We start from the raw sequence: 12,007 nt of genomic DNA, 5'->3' as shown, positions 1-12,007 counted from the left end.
CATGATCATACCCTTTTTGCTCCTCAATTCTAACCAAATGGGTTCTATCCTTGCCTCATCAAGGAGATCCTCCATTTCCAGCACTGCAATGTCTTCCCTAATCAGGACTGCGACCCCACCTCCCTTTTTTCCATCTCTATCTTTTCTGAATACTTTATATCCTTGAATTCTATAAGTTACTTAGAAGTTGAAAGATGCCATGCTAAAACTATACAATACCCAGGCCAGAGCACATCTTGAGTACTATATTCAGTTTTGGTTACCAAGGCTGGGAACTTTCTCGGAGCTGCTTCTGCTATTTCACAGTAACATAAGTGAAATGTTCAGACTATGAAGGCAGTTTCAGAAAAGAGCCACGTGTCGAGCTATTGATAAAGAACATGAGCAGCACCACCTATCCAATGTTAATCTTGGGACCTATTTCACTGCTTAATGGCACCCACAGATTCAGGCACGGACTGGGTCTGCAGACTCTGTCACAGTGCCAATTCAGAGAAATTAGACATACACCAATTTCTACCCCATTTTCCGATTCAAAAACCTAACTGGGTGCAAACTTACAATCATTCTCTGGAGCTATTTTTGTTACTGAAATCATTTATTAGGACAATGTTCTGACGTAGTAAAAATATTTATTTGTATCGTCCAAGGCTAACTATGAGATTAATCAAACAGTTACATCGATAATAACAATTGCACTACTTATTCATGATGAATAGCACTAATATAGATCTCAGAAAATAATAATTTGATTCAAATTTCAAGCAAGATAGATGTCTATAATCTTTTTCCAGTTTTTCAGTAGTGTGTAAAGTGACCTCCAGAGAGTTGTGCTCAATTGTTGCATGACAAAAAGCTCTGTGAATCTATTGATAAATATCAGACCAGTAAGCACTATCTCTGTTCTTTTCCAGATGACATGAAGGAGTGGAGCACAATAGAGTCTGAGCAAAGAACATATGATTCTCGGACTGATCATGCCTTTCTCCTCCAGAACACAGAAAATCGCCAGTCGTTGGAAGATCATGATGAAGAACCAGTGGTATTTCATACTATCTATTGTCGGGAGACTTGTAGTGATCGCAAATGTAATAGCTCTGCTCATTTGTCTGCATTTATTCTGCTGATGGTATAACAAACGTGGAACAAGAAAAGAAAATTGGGGTAGATTTTCATCTGTCCTGCCTGGGTGGTATTGATTTGGATGGTAATTGGACGAAGCGGATCGCCTGTGCTTTATAGAACCCGCCTGATTTTCATTCCATTGATTTCAATGCAGAAACATTTTTCACTCAGTCTTTTTGCTGCTGCCTTCTTTTGAAGCCTTTTTTTTTTACTGTTTTTTCTCCTTTCACAGTCTTACTGCTGCTCAGAACTGTGTTGATTTGTACCATCAACAGCGATCAAAGAAATATTGACAATGCTAAGGTGCTAGATGTCCCTTGAATGTCCAGGCATTGCTAATGAGTAGGCTGTTGCTTGCGAACTATACAAAATAACTGCCAATGCTGCAATTTAAATCATCTCTTGCCTGTCTTTGGATGGGGAAAGTGTTCCCTTGCAGACAAAAGAAATGTTTATGTCCTTGTCTTTCTTTGTGATGAAATGACCACAGAATCCCAAACTGTGGCATTGGCATTAGATCTGCTGCAACTCAGTCCAGTAACCATGGGGAGGCATTACCCAGAAGCAGGACATGCTTGGGATGAGGCATTAATTCGCAGGACCAATCCTCCTCAATACCTGCTTCAATGCAGCTGCAACCTATCCCTGAAGTTGTAGAAGTGGTGAAGTCTACAGTTAGGCCATCTCAGGCCCCAGATACTGGTGGGTAAAAGTCACCTCCATCTAAGAGGCACTTATGAACATACAAGAGCTAACCACTTCATGTGCTCCTACCACTGGGTAGCACCTAGATAAAGCACAAGATTCAAAGAAAAAGTCTCACACTGCCACCAAGGGGAAGCACCATAGAAACAAGCAGCAGACACTGGTACTCAGTACAGGTAAAATTACTGTCAGTTGTCTGCACTCGAGTTGGATGATTTACGTTAAGTTTCAGTGGCCGCAATAAAGGGAAGAGTTGGCAGTTGAATATCAGAGTAGGTGAGTGTACTTCAGTGAAGGGCATGAGGAAGATGTAGTGAGGACTGTTAATCAAGTGGTCAGATTTTTATGGTAGCAGATGGTCTGACCTATTGAGGCTGCTGAATAGCCCATGCAGGGCAACAACAGGATCTCCTTCTCAGCCTCTTCTGGCTGTTTCTGCTCTATATGCAGGTCCCTTTGTTGCGGCTGTGAACCATGTTTCTCCAGGGTCACCATGATGATACTTCTTTGTAGAGTGAAGATTGGCAGCAGATTGTCATGGGTATTAATCCCTTTGCCAGCTGCAATTCAGGACACTTCATCCTCCTTGTACTTGCTGACCCATCTGACCTGTTCAAGCATCTGAAGTACGATCAATGGTGTGCTCTAGAATTACATTGATGGAGGCATAGACTTCATTATAACTGTTCTCAGTTGATCTCTGTGTTTGTTGCAGAATTGTCTTGAGCCAGAGTTGTAGAGGAGGGGGGCGCCGGGGGGAATTGATCACAAGGAGCCATATGTCACTTTCTTTTGCGGGTCAAGTATTTGCGGCTTGATGGATTGCCTTAAAATGAAATGATTTGAAAGGAAATTCAATAACCAGCAACACAACTTTAGAGAGAAAACAAACAACAGTAACTTTTTCAGAAGTGTATGGTGTCCAACCCTGTTAAAGGCTTGGGAGATGTACAAACCCATGACGGTTGATTCATAAAAATGTTTAAGAGCAGTGTTTCAGAGCTGTGAAACATATTCACAAATAGAATAAATCATATTAGCAAGTACGAATTGGGCCAGAACTGTCAACATTTGGATTTTTTTTTTGTGTTTGCCTACAAAATAATAGTGACTACACTTCAAAAGTAATTGATTGGTCATGAAGCACTCTGAGATTTTCCTGAGGATGCGAAAGGTACTTTATAAAAATAATTTCTTCTTCATAACGAGTGTTAACAACAGCTTCCATGATTTTAGTAGATACTGATATGAGGAAAATAGAGCAGTAATTGGCAGAGAGATTATCTTTTTCAGGGTGAACGTTGTAGTATAAGGACATGTAAGGGTTAATGATTGAGCCAGTGACAGCAGCCCTTCCAAGTGTAAGGATGATGATGTAACAGTCACATGGTAATGGGCTTGGGGAGAAGAGAGTAGCAGCACAAAGAATGCCAGCTAAGGAGGCTTAAGGAGAGTGTAAATAGTGATGTATAAGTAATAAAAGAGTTATTAGATGACCTATGCAGACTCTGAGACTTTCTCAATAACGCCCGAGCTGTGCAACAACTACAACAACAACACACAATATGGTGGCACCAGTTAAAATGACCAGAAAGTGTTGAAAAGTAGTGCCAAGAGAACAGCAGATCTCATCAGGGGAATGCACCAAGCTCCAGAGCTGCTCCGTAGCCAAAGAAGACAGTCAGTGAGTCAGCCATGCAGGCTTTCAGACTGCACCACAGAAGTGTGGTGCTCTGCAACAAAACATCCAGGTCCAGCATTCAGGTTCTGAGTCCCAGCACCGGGCGATAGTCCAGGATCGGGAAGAGAATTTTAAAAGGGGCCATTGCTGGATAATGGCACACGGGGTTGAGAAAATGGGGAGAGAGGTTGATCTCGGTGAAAAGCGACTCAGGAGTCGGGTGGAGTCAGCAGCCATTACTCAACCAGACTGCAGAGAGGACGCGCGGGAACTGTCAGAAAGCATGGGAAATCCCAGAAAGTCCTCAAACACCTCTGTTACAGCCAAAGTGATTTGAAAAGAAAGGGGAACACCCTAAAAAGCCTAACAAAGCCTCGGAAAGCAAAATTGGTCCAAAATTTGGAATGCCTGAAAGCTTCCACGATCAGGAAGGACCCAATCAGGTACAAAATTGGTCCTTATAGAGAAAGGGATTCCTACAATTTAGCATTGCTTCCCTTCTCCATACTAAATCAGAAATGGAACAAGTAAATATCCTCTTATACTTAATAAGCTGGATTTTACCCGCCCCCGGACATCAGGGTATATGGCGGGGGGGGGGCCGGAAAATACCTCTGGGTGAGGCTCACCATGGGCCTCAATGCCAGGAAGGCCCCGCCCCCCATATTACCAGCAGCGGCAAGGCCTCACGGCGGCACCCGTCCCCCCCACCACTCGGTGATGGGAGCCTAATTAAAATATTTTAATTTATTTAAATAAAGGAATAAATACTTACCTCATTGTAATGGCCGTCCCGCTGTGATATTCCAACCAGTTGCTGGAACTCCCACACCTTCGGATCTCTATTCGGAGATCTCTCCTATAACTTTAAAATTAAAATGATTCGGAAGGGCCTGAAGCCCTTTAAAAATGGCGCCGGCGCCTGTGCAGTGGCGCCAGTCGCTGTTGCCGGGGATGGAGTGCCCGACCCTTCTATGTCATCAGGGGTGGTTGGATTGCCCCAGCCATGTAAATGAACCACCATGCTAAATATCACGGCGGCTCCACGGCACACATCTCTCGCGTGTGCCACGCTGTTTCTGAAGCTCATGCACAGGTGCTAGTCTTACAGTTCTGTCAGACCAAGAGCCTTGGTTGATCAGGCATTGCCTAAAACCAGCGGACACACAGTTGTGTGGTCCAGGAGGGTCCAACTGAAAGTGAAGGATAAGCTTCAAGCAACTCTCCAATATAGAGGGAGACCTTGTACGTCTTGCAAAACCAAGGATTTTTCCTCCTAAACAGAAAAGCGTGCTTAGACCTGAAAGGTCTTTGTCTAACATCTTAAAAGGGCTCAAAGGAGTTATTTGTCACATGGATGACATCCTGATCCATGGGCAGTCAGTAGAGGAACATGGCCACAGAGATCGAGCAGTTCTACAATGACTTCAAGAAGTAGGGCTAACTCTGAACCAGCAGTGCAAATTTTCCAAGACCTCAGTTAGTCTCTTGGGACACATAGTAAGCAGTAAATGTATAATGGCAGACCTACAGAAGACATGAGCCATTACTCCTACCTCTGTTCAGCAACTCCAAAGATTCCTGGGAATGGTGAATCATTTAGCCAATTTCTACCTCATTTAGCACAGATAACAGAACCATTAAGACAACACCTCAAAAAGATTAAACGTGGTGTTTTAGTTCACAAGAACAAGCATTCTGGAAGATTAAAGAGATGCTCACATCGCCGGACATCTTGGCACACCATGACCCTGCACTACCAACAACGATAGCTGTAGATGCCTCCTCTACTGGGTTAGGGGCAGTCCTTTTCCAGGAGCAACCTGATGGTTCTCATAGACCAATATACTACACACCTATGTGTCCGAGCTTTGTCCAAGACAGAGACAAGGTGTGGGTAATTGATAAAAAAGCACTTGCCATCACATGGGCATGCAAAAAATTTCTGATTACCTCGTTGGATTGAGAGTTGTCATCGAGACAGATGATAAACCTTTGGTTTGATCAAAAGGAGATTGCAAAAATGCCTCCAAGAATCCAAAGAGTTTGTTTAAGATTGATGAGATATAGGTATGAGACCATATATGTCCAGGGAAAGATGCAAACGTCTGCTGATGCGCTTTCAAGAGCAACGGTAGACCTTCCAATACAACAAAATGTGGATTTTGTGCACAAGATAGAGTCATATTTGCAATACGTTGCACAAAATTGGCCAGCAAGCATACAGAAATTTCAAAAGAAATACATGACACCCAAAAAAGCAATGAAGTATCTATTTGCATAAGGCACTATTTCATACAAGGATGGCCACAGGAACGTCCTAGTGGGAAAACAATGAAATATTTTTTATAAATATATAAAATACTTGACAATTATCAACGATTTGCTAGTTTATAATGACAGACTAGTCTTTCCCAGTTCACTGAGATTGGATATCTTAGAATGTCGACATCAAGGCTGTATGGGAATAATGAACTGCAGAGCAAGGGCACAATCATCAGTGTGGTGGCCAGGAATATCCAAAGACATCGAGCATGTGATCCAGAACAATCAGATCTGTGCAAAACAAAGACCAGAACAGGTGAACCTCTGTTAACTACTCAATTTCCAACCAGACCTTGGCAACAGCTGGATATGGATTTATTCACATTGAACGGGAATCCTACATAATCATCATTGATTATTTCTCAAGATGGATAGAAATGCGAAGGTCGTATTCAACAACAATAGATGCTGTTATAAGAGTTCTACAAGACATCTTTGCGACACATAGCATCTCTGATGAAATACTGTCAGACAACGGACCACAGTTTGCAAATGAATATTTGACACAGTTTGCAACAAGAATGGGATTTCAACATCTCACAAGTTCACCAAGTTATTCACAATCGAATAGTGAAGCGGAAAGAGGTGTAAAAACCATAAGGTCCTTATTGAAGACGAATGAAGATCTTCCAACCTCACTCCTAATTTATTGATCTGCACTGTTGATGCGTGGACTATCACCTGCAGAGTTACTGATGGACAGGAAGATAAGAACTCAACTTCCTGTGTTGTTTAAAAAATTGCTTCCAGGATTGAATGTCCGACACTACGAGAGAGTAAGAGACTGGGAAAACTCTTAGAGGGGGAAACAAACCCAAAATTACAACAAAACATTTTGTGCCAGAGACTTACCGAAACTGAATAATGGCCGGAGCATATGGATACATGACCCAGAAAGGGAAGGTACTGTAATCCACAGAGATGAAAACTACCAGAGATCGTTGGAAGCAGTTCAGAGAAGGTTTACTAGACTAATACCTGGAATGGACGGGCTGTCATATAAGGAAAGGTTGGCCAGGCTAGGCTTGTATCTGCTGGAGTTTAGAAGAGTAAGAAGTGACTTGATTGAAACATATAAGATCCTGAGGAGTCTTGACAGGGTGGATGTGGAAAGGATGTTTCCTCTTGTGGGAGAATCTAGAACTAGGGGGCACTAGGGGTTAAACATAAAGGGTCGCCCAATTAAGACAGAGATGAGGAGAATTTATTTTCTCTCAGAGGGTCGTGAGTCTTTGGAACTTTTCCTCAAAAGACAGTAGAAGCAGTCTTTGAATATTTTTAAGGCAGAGTTAGATAGATTCTTGATAAGCAAGGGGGTAAAAGGTTATCGGAGATAGGCAGGAATGTGGAGTCGAGGTTACAATCAGATCAGCCATCAGCGGGGAGGAGATAAAGAGACTGCAAAGAGAAAAAGACAGGTTAAGTGAGTGGGCAACAAGATGGCAAATGGAGTATAATGTAGAGAAATGTCAAGTTATTCATTTTGGTCGTAAAAATAGAAAAGCAGAATATATTTTAAAAGGTGTGAAACTGGTAAGTGTTGATGTTCTGAGAGACTTGGGTGTACTCATACAAGGAACGCACAAAGTTGACATGCAGGTGCAGCAGGCTATCAGGAAGGCAAATGGCACGTTGGCCTTTATTGCAATGAGTACAGGAATAAAGAAGTCTTACTAAAATTGTACAGGGCTTTGGTGAGACCACACCTGGAATACTGTGTGCAGTTTTGGTATCCACATTTAAGAAAGGATATACTTGCACTGGAGGCAGTGCAGTCCCTGGGATGAGGGGGTTGTTCTATGATGAGAGGCTGAGTAAATTAGGCCTATATTGTCTGGAGTTTAGAAGAATGAGAGGCGATCTAATTGGGACATATAAGATTCTGAAAGGGCTTATAAGGTAGAAGCTGAGAGATTGTTCCCACTAGTCAGGGAATCTAGAACACAGGGAAACAGTTTCAGGATAAGGGGTCAATCATTCAGGACTGAGATGAGGAGAAATTACTGCACTCAAAGAGTTGTGAATCTTTGGAATTCTCTACCCCAGACGGTTGTGGATGCTCCAACGTAGAATACATTTGAGGCTGGGATAGGTAGATGTTTGGTCTCGCAGGGGATCAAGGGATTTGGGGAGCGGCAGGAAAGTGGAGTTGAAGACCAAGGTCAGCCATGATTGAATGGCGGAGCAGGCTAAACGGGCCATATGGTCTACTTCTGCTCCTATTTCTTGTGTTCTTGTGTAATTCGTAATTTTGTATATTCATATCATATGTGGTACTCACAACTGAAGGAAATATACATTGTGATGGAAACCACACCTACCAAATGGAAACATATTAATTTTGTCATATGGAGCACTACTTGAGCTTTTTACTGGACATTGAATATAACTTGTTTAAAAAGACCACAGAGCTGAATGGCTGAAAACATGGTTGCACATTTGCATTCCTATAGACAGTTGCATCGAGAGACAATGGGAGTGCTCCCGATTCAATTTGCAAGATACGTTTTGTCAATAGTGATGATCAAAAGACATTGAGAGCCATTGACTTCATAAGAGACAAACCTCCACCCCCCCCGCACCACCCCCCCACCAACCCCCTCCCACCGCCCCCCACCACCACCACCACCACCACTGAGTGTGACTGGAGAACTTTGAGAATCAACAACCCTGCCCAGCAGATGCTGTTTCAAACATAGTGTTGGTCACATGACTTACCTGCTGGCCAGACTGGGAACTGTTTGAATTGTACCTCACAGAAAGAAAATGTTGGATAAAGACTTTGAGGGGACATGTAGTATAAGGACATGTAAGGGTTAATGCTGAAGTTAGTGAAAGCAGCCCCTCCCACTGTAAGGGTGATGATATCACAGTCACATGGTAATGGGCTTGGGAAGAAGAGAGTAGCAGCATGAAGGATGCCAGCTAAGGAGGCTTGAGGAGAGTGTAAATAGTGATGTGTAAATAATAAGTTATTAGTTGACCTTATCCATACTCCAAGACTTTCTCAATAATGCCATATCTGCGCTACAACTACAACAACACAGAACAAATGTGAGCAAATTTCCAAGGAGAAGGAAAGATGGACTGGAACTGAATAAAGTGGTATGCCACAGTGATCAATTTAGAGATGTACATGTTGATGACAGCAGGAGGGACATCTTTTTTGGCACAGGCACATATGGCCTCCTTCTGTGCGCTCTGATTCTATGATTAGGAAAGCAATCTCAATTGCAGTAGATTAATTTAGGGAGTTGAGGGAGAAAGATCTTCAGCCACAGAAGATCAAAATCAAATGGTTTGGGAGATGAGGCAAACGACGAGAACACCAAAAGGAAATTCACCATAGACAACTTGTTTGGATCAGAAGGTGAAATAAAGTATGTAAGAGGGAAACTGGAAATAGGAAGAGTCAGAAAATGACAAACTTGCATTTCAGTGGGAAACAGTAGGTGAGGTGAATATCTGAAAATTAAAATAGATAGAATTGGGATTTGAGAAAATCACACAAATGTTACAGAATAAAGTCAGAAGGAGCAGCAGATGCAGCAGCTGTCATTTTGGATCTCTGAGGCCATGGGGATGTGGATGGTGAAGCCTTTTGGCTGTAGTTGCATACTGTTTGTGATATTAATGGATGTTACGACCAGGTGATAAAGAGGTCTAGGGTTCCCTTTCAGCCTTCACCTGGTCTAACTGTAACAGGGTTTAATTTTTAAAACACCGTGTTTTTAGCACCCCCTTCGTGAATCCTTGTTCATTGCTTTCCAATTATAAGGCAAAGAAACAAGCACCAACAGGCTTTCTTAGGTTTAAAGAAGAAAAGTGAAATTTTATTAAACAAACTTAAACTCTTAATTCGGTTAATGCCTACAGCACAAAAGGAGGCCATTTGCCCCATCATGCCTCTTCCGGCTCTTTGACAGAACTATGCAATTAGTCCCACTCCCCTGCTGTTGCCCCATAGTCCTACAAATTTTCCTTTTCAAGTATTTATCCAATTCCCTTTAGAAAATTACTATTGTATCTACTTCCACCATCCTTTCAGGCAGTGCATTCCAGATCATAACAGCTCGCTTCATAAAAGAATTTCTCCTCATCTCCTCTCTGGTTGGAATAAAAAGAGCGTGACCAAAATTAAATACTTTGTTTTTTTAGTATCTGTAAACCAATTCATTCCACAACTTTTGCTGAAGCTTCATGTTTTGATGAATGTTACTGATCTCTAAAGAAGTAGTCAAGAAAGAATGCAGCTCAAACTTGCTTTTCACAAGGACAATAAATGTATTTTCAGAGATAGCAGTTACATGACAGATAGCCAACACCATAGGAGATCTGAAGTTGTCACTTTTTTAATCAGACTGTACATACAAGATCGCACACAAATAATTCAGATTTAATAAGCTCCTCAAAGCTGTCAAAATTGTTTTGCTTATCCAGTTTTCATCTTGTCAAGGTTTAACATTCACTGCTAACTTCAGACGAAACTAATGGGAAGTAGAAACCATCATGGAATGGCAAAGGGGGGATATAAATGTCTGTAACATTTTTTTTAAGAATGCTAATTCTGATGGATCATGCAATTATATTTGACAATGCAACTTATATCTTTTGTCTAGGATGAGGAACACACAGCGATGACATTTGGTCTGTTCTTCAAAGATGGAAAGAAACGGATTGACTATATTTTGGTCTATAAAATATCAAATTTACAGGTAGAGAAGAGAGGCACCTTTGAAAAAAATCTGCGGGCAGAAGGACTGCAACTTGAAAGAGAGGTACGAACAAAGCAAATGATATTATGTACAATAAAAATAGAATGTACAGGGAAACATTAAAAGAAGTACAAGTAAATCGCTGTTTCATCTGGAAGAGTGTTTGGGGCTCTGCCCCATTATCACCTCCTTTTGCTTTGCACCATCATCCCTTTTGTCACTTAATCTCTCCTATTTTCCACCCTATCATAGACCTTCCCTTTTCCTCCACTTCTCCTTTCTCTGTCTCTGCACTTGCTTAAAACCTGTTACATCTCTAACTTTTTCCAGTTCTGATAAAAGGACATTGACCTGAAATGTTGGACCAGGAGACTCTGCAATGAATGCTGACCTCCCCACAAGATAAGTGGGGTCGAGAGTCACCGAGGCCAATCAAGTAGGCCCCGGTGAGGGATGGGGGTGAGCTGGGTTAGGTGAGTGCAGGGGATTTGTTTCCATGGGGGTGGCCATTGCCACCAGGGGCCCGATAACTCTGTTTCTTTCTTCAAGATGCTGCCTAACCTTCTGAGTATTCCTAGGCTGATATTTTATGTGGCCTCCAGAGGCTGGATTTGAGATGGGAGGCATGGAGTATCGCGACGGGTGGTGGGGTGGGGGACCAGAGGGCCTATCACCTCCCCAGCGCCAAGCGATCTTCCCAGGGTGGGATAGGCTGACAACAGCCTTCATGCCCAGAGGCCAATTGAGGCCCTTCAGTGGCCTATTAATGGCTAATTAAGGGCCTCTTCCTGCAGCTACTGGGATCTTACAAACAACAGGGTGTGCCTCCGCCACGCAGGGAGGATGCCTTGTAACATGAGGCACCCTCCCTGTGGGCTTGGTGGAGGGTTCCTTCCTTCACGGGCAATTTGTGGCCCATGGAGGACCCCCGCTGGAAATCACTCTACCCCCCCCCCCAGGAGGCTCCTCACCCTGGACTGCAGAACCACATCACCCTGCCGCCCTTGCTGGGGCCTTCCGGACTAGCCCCAGCGACCCTTCCTCACCTACCTATGATCTGGGGTTCTAGCACTGAGCCTGGGTCTGAGGTCTCTGCAGTACCAGCAGTGGCCAGCTCTCCCAGTGGCGCTGCCAGTACTTCTGAGCTGCTGGCCCTCTGATTGGCCGGCAGCTCCTGGAGGAGGGAACGCCTCTTTAAAGGGACGGGGATCCTGGCATGGGAAACTCGGAGGTTAAAACCCAGAGGATCACTCCAAGGGCTGCAAAAAAGCCGAGATAGGGTTCCCCATGCCTTTACAGCTGGGCACCGGAACCCCACCTCCAACACAAAATCCAGCCCCTGGTATTTTTTGTTTTTAGTTCATATTTCCAGAATCCACAGTATTTTGCTTTTGTATTAGATTATTTATAAGCATCTCTAATGTCACTGGGCTGAATTTTATTCTGGCAATGGGGA

At 43.0% G+C, this 12,007-nt stretch overlaps 1 protein-coding gene across 6 annotated transcripts in view; it reads left to right on the top strand.

Moving 5' to 3' along the window:
* The window catches only part of ano3 (anoctamin 3), a 628,446-nt gene that overhangs the window by 359,682 nt on the left and 256,757 nt on the right, over nucleotides 1–12,007 (top strand). For all 6 annotated transcript variants that reach the window (XM_068046492.1, XM_068046489.1, XM_068046490.1 and 3 more), the window contains 2 exons: nucleotides 915–1,042; nucleotides 10,456–10,614. In XM_068046492.1, the coding sequence (XP_067902593.1) occupies nucleotides 915–1,042; nucleotides 10,456–10,614 (287 nt within the window). The remainder of the gene's footprint in view (nucleotides 1–914; nucleotides 1,043–10,455; nucleotides 10,615–12,007) is intronic.

The sequence above is a fragment of the Heterodontus francisci genome, chromosome 14 (assembly GCF_036365525.1).
Source record: "Heterodontus francisci isolate sHetFra1 chromosome 14, sHetFra1.hap1, whole genome shotgun sequence".
Lineage (NCBI taxonomy): Eukaryota > Metazoa > Chordata > Chondrichthyes > Heterodontiformes > Heterodontidae > Heterodontus > Heterodontus francisci.
Note: the sequence above shows the minus strand (reverse complement) of the source record. Positions and strands in the feature narration are given on the sequence as shown.